The 15,210-nt window shown below is 36.4% G+C and overlaps 1 protein-coding gene across 1 annotated transcript in view; it reads left to right on the top strand.

Annotated features, from left to right (window-relative positions):
• The window catches only part of LRP1 (LDL receptor protein 1), a 744,558-nt gene extending 730,247 nt beyond the window's left edge, over positions 1-14,311 (top strand). Inside the window, exon 75 of the mRNA XM_068228249.1 lies at positions 8,861-14,311. Coding sequence (XP_068084350.1) covers positions 8,861-9,001 — 141 coding nt within the window. The 3' untranslated portion in view covers positions 9,002-14,311. The remainder of the gene's footprint in view (positions 1-8,860) is intronic.
• The last annotated feature ends 899 nt before the right edge of the window (positions 14,312-15,210 follow it).

Genomic DNA, 15,210 nt, shown 5'->3' on the forward strand with positions numbered 1-15,210 from the left:
GTCGAAAAGAAAGAAGGGAAAGCAACGTAGGTTCACATCCTATGTTGAAAGATCGTTTAGAAAAAGGACTTTTCTATAAACTATCCCATGATTTATGTGATAATGGTACCAAGTTTTTTTATAGTTACCGGTACTTCACTTTTCTCTGTAGACTACTGAGAAGACGGTACTATAGTTGTTCGTACAGCCTCATTTTGAAAATTGTTGGTTGATTCCCTTCAGCCTTCATTTTAAAAGTAAAATCAAGAACGCTCGCAACAAGGTGCCTTAAATATTGTTCTCTCCACAACTTAATTAATAATTTAAAAAATTTCCTGCCTGCCCTTGTATGGGCAAAATCTTCTCCGTTATCTTTCTATTCTGCCTGACTCTTTCCCAATCAATTGAGGTCGGCATCTGACCCAATTTTACAGAGCGATGTATTTACTATTGCATGTGGTGTGTATAGACGAACAAAAGCACCAAGTCCCCGAGGCAGTGGCGTTAACCATACGAGATTAAAATCCCCAACCGAGCAAACGGCCACGCGGTTTGTGCCACGGAGCTATCATCTTGTGTTCAGGAGATAGTGAATTCAAACTCCACTATAGGCAGTCCTGAAGAAGGTTATCCATGGTTTCAAATTTTCACACCAGGCAAGTGCTAGGGCTGTACTTAACTTAAGGGCACAGTCACTTCCTTCCCACTCATATCCCTTTCTGTACCCTCCTCGCCATTAGCAAATTGGAAAAAAAATCCACAACTCTTTCAGGAATCGAACCCAGGACCCTGTGGACCGAAGGACGCTGTGCTGAGCATACAGCCAAACAAGTCGGACAGCAAAATCTCAATTATATTGAGCATTTAATAAAAGTGTTGTCGCTTATATTTGTAATATTTTAATTACAAAGCTCATTCCTCTCCTGGGATGTTCTTTCTGTGAAGTCGCTGAAAAACTGTGGCATTACTTCATACCATGTATTTCTCTTCCCAACTTCATTACTATAGCCTGTTCATCACACTTTAAGTTCCAGATGGACGCTGCTCAGTTTATATAATTAAATCATTCATACTGAATGTAATATATTTATTTAGTACAGCATGTAATATTCTGAAATGGAATACGCAACAGGAAGGAACTTGAAATGCACAATGACACTGAAGGGTGTTTTGAATGGAATGCAAAGAGGATGAGTAGCTGGGATACATAGTCGCCTAGTGTGAAGACTCCAATACAAAACAATGGTTCACCAGCTGTCGCCAGCCGGGGTTGCTGAATTTGCTTCGGCGACCGGTAGCAGGAGTGAGCTACTGCAAGGTCGGTCGCCGGGCCTCTTTCTGTAGCTCGGCTACTGAGTCGCCCAGTGTGGAGAGCTCCATTTAAAACAATGTTTCACAAGCACGGGCGGCTGGTCGCCGATTCCAGTCGCCTAGTGTGAAGCGGCCCTTAGAGTCACAGTTAGAAGAGGGACAATATGGCTTCAGATCTAATAGGTCCTCAACTGGCCTAATCTTCAGAATCTGTATATTGCTTGAGAAATATTAGGAGAAAGGCAAAGATGTATTCATTATTTTCCTGGATATTGAGAAGGCGTATAACAGAGGGCATGATTACTTCAGTGGCATAGCTGCTGGCTTCTCATGCGGAAGGCTAAGGTTTGAATCCTGGTTGGTCCTGAGTTGAAATTTTCATCTCAAAAATCATGTGGCATCAGGAAGCGCATCCATCCTTAAAACCCTGGTCAAAACCAAAATAAGCCTGACCAGCTACAGCGACCCCAGAAATAACTGGGATAAGCTGAAGAAAGCTTTTTATTGAGAAGGCATGTGACAGCTTGCAAAGATAGAAGAATGGGAATGCCTAAGAAAGAGGAGTGTACTGGAGGGACTGGTGTGGTAAGTTCCAGTGCTGTATGAGCACTGTACCAACTATGTGTGATCTGGTGACAGACATTCATCATGGGTGACATAATGAACAACACCATGAAAACCTCTGGTGAATTTAAAGCAATGGCTTCTGCTGACGGGGGGGAAACTGATTTGAGACTCAATAAATGGCAGGTTAAGTTCAAGAAATTTAGTCTCAAGATAAGTGAAGCCAAAACACTAACAATACAAAGAGGGATGACCAGAAACATTATGCTAGGAAACCATCCTCTGGAAAGTGTGGAAAAATTTCCATATCTCAGTAGTGTAGTTTCTTGAGACACTCTAGCCACAAAGTAGGTGTCAAATAGAGTGCAGAAGAGCTCTCACTTTCACCAGTAATTAAGAACTGTTCTCTGGGACCCCACGGTACCAAGAAAAGCAAATCTTGTAATGTTCAATCCGTACTTGATACTGATCTTAATCTTCAAGGTTACCGGCATCTGAAATTAAATTCCTTGGATCCATTTACAATTCAAAAAACAAAACTGGACAAGTTAAGGAATGACATGGTGAGAAAGGAAGCAAAGTTTGAGGCATCATTGTTAGATCTGATCAGCATATCCAGATTGAGGTGGTTTGCGCATGTGATGTGGATGGAGCCAACAGGGACAGCTAACGTTAACTTGGAGAGGCACATGGCAGGAAATCAGATGGTGGAAGACCGGGAATCCACTGGCTGGATATCATAAAGATGGACCTTGCAGCTAGCAGAAGGAAACTAATGATGATGATTGTTGTTTAAAGGGGCCTAACAGCTAGGTATCAGCCCCTAATGGTATGAGGTGAAACAAAATGAAATGATAATTCAAACTCCAAAATGTATCCACTGATTAAAATCTTAAACGAATGATGATGAAAAAAAGACCATGAATCCAAAACAATCAGTGGATCCGATTCACAATGCCCCATATCCTGAGATGATGCTTTTTGTCCAAAGGGGTCCAAAGTCCAGGTCACCGGCTCCTCATAATTGTACTAATCACTGGTAAAACAGAACCATGGTGTTCCTCATGTAAGGGTACAACTCACAAGCAATGCAGACTTATAGTGCTCCTAACTTAGTGGGACTAATCACAGGCCACGTATACTTGTGGTGTAGCTCATCTAGTGGTACTAATCATAGGCTACGTAGACCCACGGTGAATCACAGATTATGGTACTACCCACAGGTAACACAGACCCATGATGTTCCTCACATATTGGTACTATTCATAGGGAATACAGACCTGTTCTGGACACAAGGGAACCAACGCAATTCAGCACAGCGTGTAGTAGCTCCTCCTGCATGGACGCCAGTCCATGTGCCGAGCACCCGCTCCCCCGCCTTGGTGGAATGCACACAAAGGTACTAATCACAGGCAATGCCCAGACTCACGGTGTTCCTAACATAATGGACAAAGCCCTCATTGACAACTATCGGCCAGTGTCTCTTACATCCCACATATGTAAATGTATGGAACAACTGGTAGCCTCTAATATACAGGAATACTTCCGGGAAGGTAATCTGCTAAGTGAAAGCCAGCACAGTTTTGTTCCAGGAAGATCCTGTAAATACTTTATTAACAAAGTTTATTGATGAGTGGCAGTTCTCCCAGGAGAAATCTAAAATTGTTCAGGTAGACTGTGTGGCTTTGGACTGGGCTAAAGCTTTTGACCAAATCCCTCCTGAACAACTTTTATTAAAATTAAGGCAGTTGAATGTTAGGGGAAATGTACTGGCATGGTTGCGGTCATTTCTCGAGGGTCGAACTCAACATGTTGTGTCTGATGGAGTTTGATCTTCAACCGTTAAAGTAATCTCAGGAGTATGTCAAAGCACCATCTTGGGACCTTTATTATTTAATGCATTTGTCTCTGATTTACCTAAATGTGTGACCTCAACCATAGCCCAGTACACTGATGACACTGTAATGTACAGGGATATACAATGTGCAGATGATCGTCTGAAGTTACAGTCAGACTTGGACACTATAGCTCTGTGGTGTTACGTCAACGGTCTCAACATTAATGCTGGCAAATGTAAATACATTAGGTTAAGTAGATCTCGACACCCAGTAGAATGTATATATAACATTAATAATGTACATATGGAGAGAGTTAAAACCATGCATTTGTTAGGAATAACCATTACTGAACAACTAAAATGAAACACACAAACAGAGGAAGTTAGATGCAGAGCTGCCAGGGTGCTCGGTTTTATGCACAGAAGCCTCCGTGGGTGCAAGTCGATTGCTATACAGACGGTTTATCTGACACTAGTGAGACCTATACTAACGTATGGTCTACCTGCCTGGCACCCTACCACTGCAGCTAACCTTCACCAACTAGAAGGAATCCAACGTCGCGCTGAATGACTAATTAACAAGAACAGCTGCCTGCCTTCCCTCCCATCAATCAGCTTCTTGTATAAACAGAGCAACGTCACCTTCTTACACAAGTCCCTCACAGGGGCCATTCACCTTTCACCATTCCCTCGACTCTTCTTATCCTACAGCTCCGTCCGCGTAGGCAAAGGGGTGTGTCTTATACCCCCCTTTGCGCGAAATGAGTCCTACAAACTAGGTTTCTTTGCTCGATCAGCATGGCTTTGGAATGATCTACTCGCCAACATTAAATGTAGAAATGTAATTATAGTTAAATGTTATGTTAGGAAGCACATACGGTGAGAAAATGCATGTATATATGTGGAAGAATGAACGAGGGTGTGAAAGGTTGTATAAATGAGAAATATGTATACATTAGGCTATACTTTGTTACTTTACCTGTAAATAGTGTATACTGTATGACTGTTTTAGTTTAGGATTTAGGTAATTATTTCAAAGGTCAGGGGGCACTACGTGTAGGGGGCTTGTCCTTTTCCCCTGGCCTTCCATAGGTACTGTAAAGGTTTATGGTAAATAAAGAATGAATGAATGCATGAATGAATCAATCGTAAGTAACGTCGACCCATGGTGTTCCTCATTTAATGGTACTGATCACAATTAATTGCATGGTTCCAATTTCATCATCCCCTGGTCACTCCTTTTAGTCACGTCTTATGACAGGCAGGAGATACCGTGCGTGTATTCTTAATCTGCATCCCCAATACACGGGGTCAGAGAGAGAATATGAAAGGGAACCGTTATTTTGAAAAATGAAGTACCAGACAAAGAAAGACAAGAACCACAACGGGCATGAAAATGAAAGATTCCCTAGTCCTCTAATACCACCGGGGTTGGAAAAGAACAAGACTTGACCAAGGGAGATGGGACAGGATAGATGCAAGTGAGGAGCCTGGCACAAATAAGTGGAAGTAGTGCCAGGACTCAGCTAAGGGACCCATGGTCGCCAACCCATGCTCCCAAGTTGAGAGCCTCTGGGGTGGGAAGGAAACTACAGGATGTCATGAACTACGTATCATATCTCGGCCAGGCATGGCGGAAGAGGCTTGCCAATAGTACCCAGGTAACTGGAGCTGTACGATGATGATGATTTATCAAGAATTAGATTATCAAATGAACGAATAACAGTTACACACCCCTTTACTTTGTTTATACTTTGGAACTCAAGAAAACACATGCTGTCACATTTATGCCACAAAATGCTATAGCTTCTGCCTGATACAAATATTTCTTTACAGAATAACAATTCCATGCCTCTCTATCTGACGTGTTGAGCTCTTGTTTGCTTCAGTTCACTCATATTCATACTGACTTTCTGCAATGTTTTAGAGGTCAGGAGATTATTTTACAGCTGGTTCCAAGTTGGTGAGTCATATGTCATAAAAAATAAACATTGCAGAAATACTTCCATAGAAAAAAAAAATTACTGTAATTAATAAATACATTATTCCTCTCATCTTTATCAACAGTTATGGTTACCCTTTCTTCACATATTCCTTCATCCCACTCTTCGTCTTCAATTCAGGATGTATCCAGGTTCGATGGCCCTCCTTTGGTTGTGTTCTCTATGTTTCGTGAAACTTCCTCACCCATATCGCATTGAATCATTTTATTATTTTCCACACATGCGGAATTATTGCTGCAATATCCTTACCAGTTTCAAGATTATCTTTACTTGTACCAGTTGCTGTCTTGGCAACTATCTTTTTTCTCACATAAGTACTGGTACCATGTTCACATTTAGGTAAGTTAGAAGATTGGCCTTTTAGATTAAGAGTTGGCTCCACTGTTCTTTTCAGTGCAGTCTTTACATCTTTCTTTACACTTTACTTTATTGAAGTCTTGAATTTGTCCCTTGTGAAGTGTTCTGAAACACTATGCCACTTATTTTGGAAGGTTTGAAGTTCTTTCTAGCTACATTAATTTCCCAGGATTTAAATCATTTGGGTGTGTTTTCATGATTAGCAAACCTATTAAGAGCTTTGGTTTTTCCAAGAGTAAAATTTCAACCAAATACACAACACTGAAGCACATTACAACTATCACCGATTTATTTCAGAGCTGCAATAATCCCATTGCTGCTTGGTGCCTCACCGTGTTTGACACTGCAACATTTATCTCTGAAACACATGATCTTATTTTTATGTGGAAAACACTGTTATGTTTGTTTATTCAAGGCTTATATTTTCAGTTGTATATCATTTAACATCACACTGCTCCTTTAATAATGTGTGCATAGTTATTCCTCAGCGCACTACTACTATTATTATTGTCATTGTTATTGGATTGCCACTTGTGTATTTGGGCCAGTTTTATGGCCGGATGCCTATCCTGATGCTAATCCTGTGTGGAGGAATGTCTCTGTTACTTGTTTCTGTGGTAGTGGGTAGTGTGGTATATTGTGTTATGTGTACCGTATATGAAAACAAATGCATTTAGCAAACACAAATACCAGTCCCCAAACCAGAATTAGCCATATGCAGGGAAAATTATGTTGGCCTGGCCAGGAATCAAACCCAAGTCCCTCTGAACTGAAGACCAGTATGGTGACCATTTGGGCAAGAAGCTAGACCCTTGGGGCACCATTAACATATTATTTGATTTTGTGCCCTGAGGAAAATAGATGTTTCAGGCCAGATGTTGGATACAAGATAAGAAGACAAGGAGAGAATCAGCAATGAAGAGATTAGAAAGAGGAGTGGAGTTTCAAAACTACAGGACAGGATAGAAACAGGCAAATTGAAGTGGTTTTGACACATGATGCAAAGGGGAGAAGACATAATTCCAGAGAAAGTGTTTACATAGAAATGAGCAGAAAAGAGACTACAAGGAAGGCCTTGAAAGAAAAAAAAAGGTGTTTAGATACAGTGGAAAAGAGTATAGAGAAAAGAGGAAGAAAGATAGAACAAATATTGAAAGCAGGATAAGAGCGGTAGGGACACAGGCAACGATGAAGGTCCTCGATTCATAACTTGACCGAGGAGAGAACTGGAAATGGGAACTGGTAGAAGTGATCGATACACCATTTTTCATTTATTCTACACATCTTATACTTATGGCAATGCCATTTTCACAGTAAACATATCCTATGAAAATCAGATGAGAGTTACAAATTTGTTGAAGTGTTTGGATATTTTTAAACATGAAATGATACTTGCATCAGTAATTGACAACTGATTTTGCACAAGCTTACCCATTTCAAGCAAATTAGACACACATTCACATTCCAAAAGTTGGTCTTCTAATCCCTTACCTAGTTTTGTAATATTTTCTTCACAATTTGGTACGGTATTTACCTATTGAATACTGTAATTCATTTTGGAAAAACTAAAAAGGAAAAATATGAATCATGAATAATTTCCTCTTTATCTTCTATTATTTGAGAAGAAAAACCAGATGAAACATAGTTGTTCTTTCCTGGCCTTTTCTCAGTTAGATACTTTGGACTATCATCTCATCCGAACTTAGGAGAGTTTTATGGTCATATGTCCTTCCTAAGCCAACACTGTGTGGAAGGATGTACCGTATTCACTATGGTGTGCTGTGTGTAAACAAAGAGATGTGTGCAAAGAAGAAAGCTAGACATGGCTAAAATTCTTAACACTGTCTGGAACTGAACCCAGGGCCTCTGGAACCAAAGACTGCTATGCTGACTGTTACGCTAAGGAGCCAAACGTAAAATGTTCATGACGAGGGAAATTATTTCCCATGCCATCAAATGTGCATTTTTAGTTGTTTTTCTTTCCTTCTTAGTACTGAAGAATCCTCAGTTTATAATTACTATTAGTAGTACAGGTGTAGTTGTGAAGAATGTTTCTGTGTTACTGCTGCTGTATATCAGTCAGTAAAATATACATTGTCTGTGAAGTCTCAACAGATATAAATTTATACAAATTGTGTGGCCTTTTTTCAATGCCCTATATTATATTGTGCTTGAGGGGGACCATGATCAGCTCAGTGGCTTAGCCTTCCCACCCGGAAGGCTGAGGTTCGAATCCTGATCAATCCTGGGTTGAGATTTTTTTCTCAAAAAATCACATGGCTTCTAGAAGGGCATCTGGCCTTAAACCCTGGCTAAAACCAAAATGAGCTTGGGTGGCTTCAGGGACCCCAGAAATAACTGATATAAACTGAAGAAAATTTATTATATTTTGCTTACATTTGAGATATTTCTCTTATAAGCCATTTGCACAGCCAACAATAGTTTGTATTATGAAGTGTTTTTGCCTCCTTGCTACATTTATTTCACATGTTACATATCCATGTCCTTTTATCATTTCTTTTTTAAATTCTGTGAGTTGAAAAATTGGAATATTTTCCTTAAGTTCATACCTAGTTAAAAATTTTTGTTCCAGATTAATACTTCCTTATCAGTGAATCAAATGAAATCATGCTTCACGTAGCAAATATAATCAAAATATACACAGTTTGGAGATTTGTTTTTTAAACTTTGTAATGTTTGTTATTCCTTGAGCAGATTAAGATCAGAGAACTGGAAAAGTGGATAATCCTGTTGTAAACAATCTTCTATGTGTTGCCTGACTTTAATGCAATCTGATTTTATTTCACAGAGTGGCAACTTTGCAAATCCTGTCTACGACTCTATGTATAACACGGGAGTAGCATCAGGTGTGGCAGTTAGTGAAGAAAAGACAGGGCTGCTGCTTCCAGACTCGCATCCTCTTGCTCCAGACTGCCGCGACAATCTCTAAAATTTGTACATCTGCAACACGTTTTTTATGCCAAAGATGTCTTGGAATATTCAAGCAGATTTTTTAAATCTAATCTACATAATTATATAGAAATGAAAGAGTGTGCAAGCGTTATGGTTAAACACCATAGAATCAAGATCAATCGGATGTTTTAAAGAAAATGTTTTATTAATCTAGGATAAATTTTCAGAATCTGAATGGTTATAGACATTTTGCCACTTGTTACGTTTGACAACATCTTCAGTACCTGCTGCCCTGGGTCTATTGCTTTGAACAATCCTGTCTGTGATAAGTTCCTTTGTGTATAGTTCATAGTTATAATGTTTCTTTGAAAGTGTCTCCTCACATTGCACATATCATAGCGCTGGTCGCTGGCATGCTCTTACCCTGATGTGGTGCAAATCTTATCTGTGTGTTTTTCTGGCAAGAGCTAGTATTGAAGATAAAAGTATTTCCTCTCAACACATGTAGGTTTTCAGTTACTCTGCTATTAAACACTATTTGCCTACTCTCGTGGAGTTGCTTTATGTTACAAGTGTGATACTGGACATATCTCAAAAGTCTGTAGTTCATAACTTGAATGTACATACTAGCAGTTAACAAATTTAAAAACATAATTATGTCTAGAAGATCCCTGTAAAAAGAAAATAAATTTGACTCGCAGGTTTTAAAGTCAGGGAAGTTCTTGCAAGAATCAGCAGCTGTTTAGTTATGTGCATGACTTATATCAGCCAATAATAATAATAATAATAATAATAATAATAATAATAATAATAATAATAATAATAATAATAATAATAATAACAACAATAACAAATATTTGCAGCATCATCATCATCATCGTAGGAAGAGTGATAGCACAAGCAGCAGCATTCAGAGTATACAGCAGCCAATATTTTTTAGTACTAGTACACTGTATATTTGTCAGTTTGTAGGGTTTTTTTCTCTTGAGTCTCTTGTATGGTTATACCAGGATGCATAAAAATGACTAATATGACGACTTGCTGAATCACATTTTAACAGCCAGGGTGTGAATGTTCTTCACCATGTGCAGTGCTGCTGTCACCATGAGGGAAAGAAGCAGCATGTTTTGTCAGCTTAAACCAGCAGTATGTGTGTAAAAATTCTCCAATTTCTTTTGTAATACGCAAAATATTTGGTATTGTCTTTTTGTGAATTGGAAAGTAAGAAGTATAAGATGTTCTCTTACAGAAGTACGGTATGACATGTATACTTGGTATATGTTTCAAATGACTACTGCACATGAATATGCGTAAAACCTGCTCCTGGGTTGCAAGTATTATAAGAAAGAGTTGAATGAAAAATGATTTTTTTTTTTTTTTTTTTTTTTTTTTACCACTGAAAGATCTTTCTTCTCCAAGTGGTTGAAAACTATTCCACAACAAAATCTACCTTCAAGAAATAAGTCATGTGCCTGATCTGCATTTTGTTGCCGAACTTGTCCAGAATTGTAACAGTTTCATTAATAATGGTTTAAAAGTGAAAATTCCAAGACACAGATGGAAACTAGATTCCAAAGCAGTCCCACACATTTTTTTAAATGTTCAGAAATATTTATCACAAAACATCCTAGCAAACTTCAAATATTTGCCAGTAAACCAGAACAGATGTTCCTTCCACTCATGATTACAGTAATCTGTATTGGATTCCCCTAGTATCAACTTTCCAGGTTCTAGCGCTGGTAATATTTATGTGGCAGCTTGTAGAGGTTTGATACATTCATTATTAAATATAGTATAGCATGTTCACTTGAGCACTATATGCCTACATCTCTGCTTTAGGTTACAACTAATCATTGCAACTGAATTTGATACACAGTCAGTTTTGTGGTGAATTACTTAAAGACCGCTTATTTCAACTACACACATAAACATGCGAGATATTGATAAATTTACCTACGAACCAAGTTTTGAAGTTAAGCCATTACTAATTGTAAAATATTTCCTACACATTTTTCACCAATTTCTTTTGAAACAAGTAACATTGTATCCTCTTTTTCATCAAACACACATCATAAACAAATGCAGTCGCAGATTGATAAGCGTAGTATACAATCTTGAATCACCAAAAAAAATGAATGCACTGTTTTAAATCATTTATTAAGACATGAAATTCCAAATTGAATGACTCCACATCCCATATAAAAATACAAGTTTACAGTCTGCTGTGCCGCTATTAGTTACACTAGCGCCACATAATGAACATATCAACTAGCCGTAGTCGTCACATTATTTTCATTTCTATTCTTCCTGGTTATACTAGAGTACAGAGCTGTATTTTAAATGTATGCCAGTATGTTTCCTTTGTCATCCGGTGATCTTTAATTACAGAGCAAATACAGAATCATAATTTTAAATAACAACTGAGCTAAGTATATTTTTGATCTTCTTTCTTTATATTTTAAATGTGTGAAAAATATGACTTTACACCTTTCTATACTGTGTACTGCGTAGAAAACCTGTTGTGAGATCAAGACATCACTGAAACACTGATGTGAAATATTTTAATCCATACTAGTGTTTCTTTTACAATATCACAGGTAATATATCAGAGATAAGATACAATTATAATATAAATCTTTGAGTTATGTAACCATCCTCACTAATGCAGATGACTGAAGACTGATTATTCATTTAGAGTTTAGCAACCAAATGTAAAGCTTAAAATATAAATACATACTATAGTGTAACTTCATACAATGCAATAAATTTTGTATGATTGTTTGATTAGGAAAACACTGATCATTACTGAATTGTTTATTATAATGTTCATGGATAGAAGGCTGTACCCTGAGGAATATTACTTTTGTGATGGAAAGAATTTTATGATGAGACTAGTAATGAAACCTGATTTCATAACTATATTCATGCACATCTTTTTACCATTCTGGTATAAAATAGATGTATCTGTTGAAGTTTTGTAGGATGAAGCATTTTAATAGAGTGGAAGGGATTATTCTTCAACTAGAATTGAATAACATGGGCACTGTGATCGATGTGTTTTTTATTTCATTTGTTGCACTATTACTTGGACCATTCTCATCAGAAATGAAAAATATTTCAATAAATCAAGATATCTAGCAAAGTGCTTTTCTCATGAAAACATGAAAAGCTCTATCATTAAAAGTCAAATGTGTTTTCTTTGTATTACCAATATTATGCTGCTGTTATTATTGTTGTTGATTATGATTGTGATGAAGATCATGAACTTTTTCCATTAGCAAACAATGATTAAACCAACCATCTCCAGCTGCTAGTCATTGTTTTGAAATAGGAAGTCCAAGAAGCTGAGCTTTAAGCGCATTCTATAGATCCTTAGCTTCTTGGAATAAGTGTTAGTTATTTGACTTTTCTTTATGAATGCTACTCTAATCCATATGCAGATCTACTTCCTGTAACAAAAATTAAAGTATATTGCTAGAAAAAATCCTTTCAGAGTATTCTGAATTGACACAAATTAAAGAAACCCAACAATATAGGCTTTCTGATCTTCATAGAATGTAAATTACTTGGCTCCACTTCCTTATATCCATGAACATGAGACTTTGGAACTTAATTTACAGTCCATATAATCAGCTTCGTGAGTCATAGGTTGAAAGTCCTTCATTTTAGCAGAGGTGTACAAAACTACATTCTGTGAAATTTTTAGATTTGAATCTCTAATAAGTAAAAATGTATATGCATGTCAGTGTCACTCTTCATTAAGTATTACATATAGTTGTAGAACAATCTTCTCAGTTGTAAAAGTGTATTTTAAAACTCTTGCCAGGTCTACACAAAGATAGTTGTAGGTATGCACTGTTCCAGCGAACTTGTCTACCATGACTACAGGGTTGTATATATATTTTGAAGTATGAGAAAAATTGTTAGAAATTGTTGAGAAGAAACCTGAAAGTAATTCAGAGCTGTTTTTTTTAAACCAAGCTCAATTTCACCAATCAAAAACAAGCTGCCTCATTACTAGAAAATTAATTCATATGTATATACTTTTCTCAGGCAGTTCTTGTTTTCTTACAATAATTTTGGGCAATACAAAGTGTGTATTAATAAGTCATATTATGTCTACAATCAGATACTTTAGATATTGGAGTTACTGAAATCTGAAAATAATAATAAAAGTAACAACAATAATTAAAATAGAAAATGTAGTGTACAGAATATTCGGTGGGGTAAGAATATAAACACTTATCCTATGATGATTTAAAAAAGTTACTTTGCACTCTCATATTTTATTACATTTAGAATTTCAGATAAGTTGTAATTATCTCTCCTAAGCATTTATATAATATATGCACATTCTTATGTTGTAACTTGACATCTTTATCGAATTAAGGTTGATAAACATCTTTTTAATTGCACAAAGATTTGCCAAATTAAGTTGAATGTTATCTTTGTTTTTTCTATGTGTATAAGTGTGTTCTTGAAGTATGAGCTTGTTATTTCATAAAACTCTTAATAAAATGTCCTTTTGGATATTTTAATGTCAAATACACCAAAAAATAATTTATATACACATGTAAAAAAAAAAGGAAGATGCCTTCTTATGATGTAAGTTTGTGTTGTTTGGGTATGGAATTACACTGCCCATTTACACAAATAATATTAGATATAAAGTTAACAATATTTAAGATTGCATACTCTGACCACAAAACAGTACAGTGACTGATAATTTTGAGTGCAGGTGCCAAAAAAAAAAAAAATAGACTTTATAAGTTTGGTTGTATGAAATTTTTACAGGGTTTTTCCCTGTGCTTGGTGCATGAATCACTCGCATCCCTGTTTCCTCAAGTGTTGTGCAACTGCCCAATAAATGGACTGGGACTGTCAAGCTTTTTATATATACATGATATATATATATATTGCTTTTTATTTTTGTATTAATATTTTTAGAACATGTCATAATGTGCCAATTTTTCATGTAATATACTTCCCTAAGCAACTGATTAAAGAGCATTGTGTGTGTGTGTGTCAGAGGGCAGAAAATAATTCGAGGGAATGATTCATCCTGGAGTGATAATATAACAGCAAGTGTAATATAATGTGATTTTTTAAAAAATATTTCATCATAACTGTTAAGAAAACATTAAAAAGTAATTGTAATGTGAACATCATGTTCTCTTGATTGCTTACAATTGCTTTCTGATAACTTGCCATTTGTCTCAACTGTGACATATTTTTGTACATAATAAGTTAGCATATACTGTAAATCTTACTGATTTATAAAAGACTGTATTTTGGGGAGCAGAAATGTGAAACACAAATAAAGTGATCACATTGTTCAAACCCATAATGTTCCTCGTTCAAAAAAAAAACTCCTTCCTTTGCCTTTTGAAAATTACTAATTTTTCAAAGTTTAGAGTATAACTGACAAGTTTGTTAATACTATACTATTGCTTCTAAATTCTCACCAACACAGCCACACTTTGGATTCCAGTCAATGAATGCAAGACGTTTGGAGTGAATATAGTGAATATTACAATACTGTGATTTGAATTTCTCATGAAATGTAGATTTGATGGTGAGTGATCGTAAGATTTTAAAACGCCTAAAACTAGGTAGAACCTAAATGTGCATTGAAGTACGACTTATCTCAAATTAGAAGGGGCTCAGACGCTTTCCTCCTACTTCAAAAGGATAACTTATGGCATTTATTCCATTTTGTGTTCATATTGAAACATCACTGTTTTTCAAACAAGCAAACATTTTTATGACCAGGGTGAAATGCTAAAAAAGGATATCACTTCGTGCATAGCTGTAGTTGTTATTCAGCTGATTTCATCATAAGCAATAAGTTTCATATTGGTGTGTATTAAAATACAAATTACAAATTGGAAAGCGAAAAGCTAAAAATGGTTCCCCCGAATACTTTATTAATATAAAAGTTACATGAAATTGGGACTAGTTTTGATCTTCCAATGAGATCATCTTAAGCCAAAAATTATATAAAATCGACAAGTCATGATACAGAAACATATGAATGTTGAAATAAGATTGTACAACAAAATTAAAATTGATGATCTTAGCAGTTGTACATCGTCGAATTAAAATTACATTACAGTTCTGTTAAAACATTAAGTGAAGTTTCACTTCCTTAGTTTGTGGTTTGAAATGATTTAGTACAGATTCACATGAATGAAAATTTGCATTGTGATACATAGTTTATGGAATTGGCTATTGCTCATTTAGAGT

Source organism: Anabrus simplex, chromosome 6 (assembly GCF_040414725.1).
Source record: "Anabrus simplex isolate iqAnaSimp1 chromosome 6, ASM4041472v1, whole genome shotgun sequence".
Classification (NCBI taxonomy): domain Eukaryota; kingdom Metazoa; phylum Arthropoda; class Insecta; order Orthoptera; family Tettigoniidae; genus Anabrus; species Anabrus simplex.